We start from the raw sequence: 6,606 nt of genomic DNA on the forward strand, positions 1-6,606 counted from the left end.
CATGGAGTCAGCAACTTGTTACATGCTACATCTAATGACTACAACGAATTTCTGTGAGTATGCAGAGAAGATGAAGACGGGCAGCAGCCTTTTCAGTAGTTGCAGGGGCAACAGTCTGGATGATTGACTGATCTGGCCTTGTAACGCTAACCAAAACGGCTTTGCTGCTGTGGTACTGCGAACGGCTGAAAGCAAGGGGAAACTACAGCCGTAATTTTTCCCGAGGGCATGCAGCTTTACTGTATGGTCAAATGATGATGACGTCTTCTTGGGTAAAATATTCCGGAGGTAAAATAGTCCCCCATTCGGATCTCCGGGCGGGGACTACTCAAGAGGACGTCATTATCAGAGAAAGAAAACTGGCATTCTACGGATCGCAGCGTGGAATGTCAGATCCCTTAATCGGGCAGGTAGGTTACAAAATTTAAAAAGGGAAATGGATAGGTTAAAGTTAGATATAGTGGGAATTAGTGAAGTTCGGTGGCTGGAGGAACAAGACTTTTGGTCAGGTGAATACAGGGTTAAAAATACAAAATCAAATAGGGGTAATGCCGGAGTAGGTTTAATAATGAATAAAAAAATAGGAGTGCGGGTAAGCTACTACAAACAGCATAGTGAACGTATTATAGTGGCCAAGATAGACACGAAGCCCATGCCTACTACAGTAGTACAAGACACGAAGCCCATGCTTACTACAGTAGTACAAGTTCATATGCCAACTAGCTCTGCAGATGACGAAAAAATTGAAGAAATGTATGATGAGATAAAAGAAATTATTCAGGCAGTAAATGGAGACGAAAATTTAATAGTCATGGGTGACTGGAGTTCGACAGTAGGAAAAGGGAGAGAAGGAAACATAGTAGTTGAATATGGATTGGGGCTAAGAAATGAAAGAGGAAGCCGTCTGTTAGAATTTTGCACAGAGCATAACTTAATCATAGCTAACACTTGGTTCAAGAATCATAAAAGAAGGTTGTATACATGGAAGAATCCTGGAGATACTAAAAGGTATCAGATAGATTATATAATGGTAAGACAGAGATTTAGGAACCAGGTTTTAAATTGTAAGACATTTCCAGGGGCAGATGTGGACTCTGACCACAATCTATTGGTTATGAACTATAGATTAAAACTGAAGAAATTGCAAAACAGTGGGAATTTAAGGAGATGCGACCTGGATAAACTGAAAGAACCAGAGGTTGTACAGAATTTCAAGGAGAGCATAAGGGAACAATTGACAGGAATGGAGGAAAGAAATACAGTAGAAGAAGAATGGGTAGCTCTGAGGAATGAAGTAGTGAAGGCATCAGAGGATCAAGTAGGTAAAAAGAGGAGGGCTAGTAGAAATCCTTGGGTAACAGAAGAAATATTGAATTTAATTGATGAAAGGAGAAAATATAAAAATGAAGTAAATAAAGCAGGCAAAAAGGAATACAAACGTCTCAAAATTGAGATCGACAGGAAGTGCAAAATGGCTAAGCAGGCATGGCTAGAGGACAAATGTAAGGATGTAGAGGCTTATCTCACTAGGGGTAAGATGGATACAGCCTACAGGAAAATTAAAGAGACCTTTGGAGAAAAGAGAGCCACTTGTATGAATATTAAGGGCTCAGATGGAAACCCAGTTCTAAGCAAAGAGGGGAAAGCAGAAAGGTGGAAGGAGTATATAGAGGGTCTATACAAGGACGATGTACTTGAGGAAAATATTATGGAAATGGAAGAGGATGTAGGTGAAGATGAAATGGGAGATACGATACTCCGTGAAGAGTTTGACAGAGCACTGAAAGACCTGAGTCGAAACAAGGCCCCGGGTGTAGACAACATTCCATTACAACTACTGACGGCCTTGGGAGAGCCAGTCCTGACAAAACTCTACCATCTGGTGAGCAAGATGTACGAGACAGGCGAAATACCCTCAGACTTCAAGAAGAATATAATAATTCCAAACCCAAAGAAAGCAGGTGTTAACAGATGTGAAAATTACCGAACTATCAGTTTAATAAGTCACAGCTGCAAAATACTAACGCGAATTACTTACAGACGAATGGAAAAACTGGTAGAAGCCGACCTCGGGGAAGATCAGTTTGGATTCCGTAGAAATGTTGGAACACGTGAGGCAATACGGACCTTACGACTTATCTTAGAAGAAAGATCAAGGAAAGGCAAACCTACGTTTCTAGCATTTGTAGACTTAAAGAAAGCTTTTGACAATGTTGACTGGAATACTCTCTTTCGAATTCTAAAGGTGGCAGGGGTAAAATACAGGGAGCGAAAGGCTATTTACAATTTGTACATAAACCAGATGGCAGTTATAAGAGTCGAGGGGCATGAAAGGGAAGCAGTGGTTGGGAAGGGAGTGAGACAGGGGCGTAGCCTCTCCCCGATGTTATTCAATCTGTATATTGAACAAGCAGTAAAGTAAACAAAAGAAAAATTTGGAGTAGGTATAAAAATCCAGGGAGAAGAAATAAATACTTTGAGGTTCGCCGATGACATTGTAATTCTGTCAGAGACAGCAAAGGACTTGGAAGAGCAGTTGAACGGAATGGACAGTGTCTTGAAAGGAGGGTATAAGATGAATATCACCAAAAGCAAAACGAGGATAATGGAATGTAGTCGAATTAAGTCGGGTGATGCTGAGGGAATTAGATTAGGAAATGAGACACTTAAAGTAGTAAAGGAGTTTTGCTATTTGGGGAGCAAAATAACTGATGATGGTCGAAGTAGAGAGGATATAAAATGTAGACTGGCAATGGCAAGGAAAGCGTTTCTGAAGAAGAGAAATTTGTTAACATCGAGTATAGATTTAAATGTCAGGAAGTCGTTCCTGAAAGTATTTGTATGGAGTGTAGCCATGTATGGAAGTGAAACATGGACAATAAATAGTTTGGACAAGAAGAGAATAGAAGCTTTCGAAATGTGGTGCTACAGAAGAATGTTGAAGATTAGGTGGGTAGATTACGTAACTAATGAGGAGGTATTGAATAGGATTGGGGAGAAGAGAAGTTTGTGGCACAACTTGACTAGAAGAAGGGATCGGTTGGTAGGACATGTCCTGAGGCATCAAGGGATCACCAATTTAGCATTGGAGGGCAGCGTAGAAGGTAAAAATCGTAGAGGAAGACCAAGAGATGAATACACTAAGCAGATTCAGAAGAATGTAGGTTGCAGTAGGTACTGGGAGATGAAGGAGCTTGCACAGGATAGATTAGCATGGAGAGCTGCATCAAACCAGTCTCAGGACTGAAGACCACAACATCAACAACATGCAGAGAGTGCATTGTAACTGATAATTGATATGTAGATTATAGCCTTTTAAAGTCTGTAACATCCGTTCTATGGAGATGATTGTGGGAGCTTCCACGTTGGAAACACATCCTTAGCTTTCTTGTTAGCTGCGCCTGAGTCATCTGCAATCTCTACACGAATGTCTCCAGGGTGTAAGGGGGGAGCGCAGATTGTACATTATAGCACTAGTGGTCTTCCATAGCATTTTTTTCCCAAGGATTCTTACCGTGTGATGCAGGAACAGATTTTAAAATTAGGGGTGTGATCAGATGCAATGGAATCAATGATCGGTGACTGCCCACTGTGAATTGCGTCCCTTCCGAGGAGGTCCACGTTCTCATTATATTGGAGGCTTTGGCGCAATGGAATTGAATCTAAAAAAAGGAATCTTCTATGGAAGTGCAATGTGGACAATAAGACGTTCAGACTAGAAGAGAATAGAAGCTTTTGAAATGTGATGCTATATAAGAATATTGTGGATTAGAGGAGATGATACAAACCCGAATTGTGGCAAGAAGAAATTTATGACGCAGTCTGACTAAAAGGAGAATTTGGTTGATGCAACACATCCTATGGAATATTCCGTTTGGTAGGGGATGAAGGTTGTGAGGGATAATCACTGCATGGGGAGAATGCAGTAAGCATGGTGAAATGGTTATAGTCTGCATTAGTTACTAGGAGATCAAGAAGTTTATTAACAGAGACTAGCGCAGAGCGCTTCATCAAGTCAGTCTTTGGATTGAAGATCACAATATCAACACATAAGCTTATTGTAGTGCCATACGACACTACCATTTCTACCTGTGTAGTATAGGAGGCCAGATCCAGTGTTCTTAGTAGATTTCTGTGTTAATGTTTCAGACTCCTTCGAAAAAAGATTTCTGAACTCATTCATGTATTTCTCTATCAACAGGTTTATGTCCTCCTGAGTACGTTTGTATTGTCGGTCGTCGCTGAAGCGCCGATCGACCGCTCGTACCTGCCTCCCAGCTCTGAGTACGGACCTCCCTCCGCCTCCTCCCTCAGCTCTCAGTACGGCGCCCCAGCAGGCAATAGCGTCAGCACTCAGTACGGAGCTCCTGCGCTGACAGGCGCTGCTTTTGGCCTCTCAGGCGCTTCCAGCCAGGGTCCAGCGGTTCGTGTCTCCTCCAGCTTTGGAAGGGCCTCCTCCAGGAGGTTTGGAGCTGGTAGGGGAATCGGCGGTGGACTCTCCACTCGATATGGCGCCCCTTCAGCAGCTGGTCGCGCCACTGGCTTTGGCGGACTCGGTCTGTCCACACAGTACGGCGCCCCGTCCTACTCTGGTGACGCGCTCTCCACTCAGTACGGTGCGCCCTCTGGTAACGCTGGTGGCCTTTCTCCTGTGTATGGAGTGCCCAGATATGGCTACGGTCGCGCTGGAGCCCAGGAGGATCCACTTGCCGTAAGACTTTGGATTAACTTCCCTTACTTTTTAGATATTTTTATGATACCACGTTGCCCTGCATGTGCTAAAAATATTTTTCATTCGCTTAAAATGTATATTGTGGTGCTCTCAATCTGGCCTCAAAACTGGGTATGTGCTAGTAGCTTAAAGAGTAGTCCTGTCTGTTTTTCATTTGTCACTAAGTATTTTCGGCATAATTACTATTACTTTAGTGAAATTACTTTTTTCAAAGTCAATAATATCAAAATCGAATGAATTTCGTTTTCATAAGATGTAAAACAGACACACATGCTCTACAAGATGCTAATGTGGTAAGCGGCATTCCTTACAAAGCATTTCTCTCGCTCTCCACCATTATATAGTGTTATTATAGTACCCCTGCTCTTGGTTCTAAGGTGTTTATTGGCAGTGATCGTTTTGGCCATTCCTCTCTCTGAGGGTATAGTGCTTTGACCCAATGCATAAGAAGTGTGTCAGATATAACATTTCTTTTTAAGGCCTTTGAGCGTAATTGTGTTGCACAATGTCAATTACCTGTGAAAGCTGTTATTTCTAATCAACGGCATTTGTTGAGATAGACTCAGTGCTCACTATTTTGAATCCTTAGATATGTAGGAGTACTGTGCACATCACATACCTGTTAGGAAATCTGAATAAAGAACTCTCAACGTTCGTTACATGTGCTTAATAAAGAGAACCATAAAATTAATTTTACAGATTAGTTTTATATTTTTTAACAATTAACTGAAGAGTGATGCATGTAAATAATACAAATAGAATAGGGGTAAATGAGAATTTTCACATTAAGGAAATAGTTTATGGTGACTCATAATTATAATATTAGAGGATTATGTGATAACACTGGAGTGTGATTCCAGGTATAGAACTGAATGATCAGTTAGCTCAAATCGAATCGGTACTGAATAGCATGATATTATCCAGATCTGATTCGAATTGATCCAACTGAGCACCGTGTTTCCACATGTAGTTCTAAGTTTTGATTGACCTTAATTTGTTGTACATAGCTTATGATTCACTTTTAAATAGGCAATTAATGTTTCAAAACTGACTGCACATACAAAATGCTGTTTTAGCATAGTTTCTTTGACAGATTCAGATATTTATGCATAATTTCAGTTTCATTAAAATGTTCCAATCAACAGTTAGGATATTTATACATGTCTGTTCCAGGAGCCGGCCAACTACGAGTTCAGCTACTCGGTGCAGGACGGCGAGACGCTGAGTGACTTTGGACAAGAGGAGTCCAGGCAGGGGGAGAGCGCCCAGGGCCAGTACCGCGTGCTGCTGCCTGACGGCCGGAAGCAGATCGTCTCCTACCAGGCCGACGACGGCGGCTACAGGCCCACCATAGAGTACGAGGACACTGGACTCACCGCCTACTCTGCTGGCGGATACGGCTATGGCAGGGGGCGCGATGGAGCTGGAACTAGAGCTGGAAATGGGGGATACCACTACTGAGGATATTTTTACACTGTACAACCGTGACGAATCTAATGTTCTATGAACAGGTACATCTATTGTATATGTTACAGTATGTATCTCTGTGAGTAATGTCTAATACTTTTTTATATATCTGAAGAAATACCTGTGTGAGAGTGATGTAAATACATATATATTTTTGTACATAGTGATTTGAATAAACAGATAATCAGTTATACATCTTACATTGTATATATCTCATTTCCTTCCGTGTTTTCCAGATGTACCCCACAACATATATGTTGACAAAAGTAACTATTATTTTCGTGTAATTCCACTTTTAGTCATATAGCTTGGCAAAGGCATACTTGTGTTAACAAATTTACGGAGTTTATACATAGGGCGTAACAGAGAAACATTGACGGCGATCGTATATTGTGTAGGTTGTAACG

At 41.5% G+C, this 6,606-nt stretch overlaps 1 protein-coding gene across 2 annotated transcripts in view; it reads left to right on the forward strand.

Moving 5' to 3' along the window:
• LOC124797976 (pro-resilin-like) overlaps positions 1-6,399 on the forward strand; it is a 41,807-nt gene extending 35,408 nt beyond the window's left edge. Inside the window, exons 2-3 of one of the 2 annotated variants that reach the window (XM_047261147.1) lie at positions 4,202-4,711; positions 5,906-6,399. In XM_047261147.1, the coding sequence (XP_047117103.1) occupies positions 4,202-4,711; positions 5,906-6,193 (798 nt within the window). In that variant the 3' untranslated portion in view covers positions 6,194-6,399. The remainder of the gene's footprint in view (positions 1-4,201; positions 4,712-5,905) is intronic. The other variant, XM_047261148.1, reaches the window with a different exon arrangement.
• The last annotated feature ends 207 nt before the right edge of the window (positions 6,400-6,606 follow it).

Source organism: Schistocerca piceifrons, chromosome 5 (assembly GCF_021461385.2).
Source record: "Schistocerca piceifrons isolate TAMUIC-IGC-003096 chromosome 5, iqSchPice1.1, whole genome shotgun sequence".
Lineage (NCBI taxonomy): Eukaryota > Metazoa > Arthropoda > Insecta > Orthoptera > Acrididae > Schistocerca > Schistocerca piceifrons.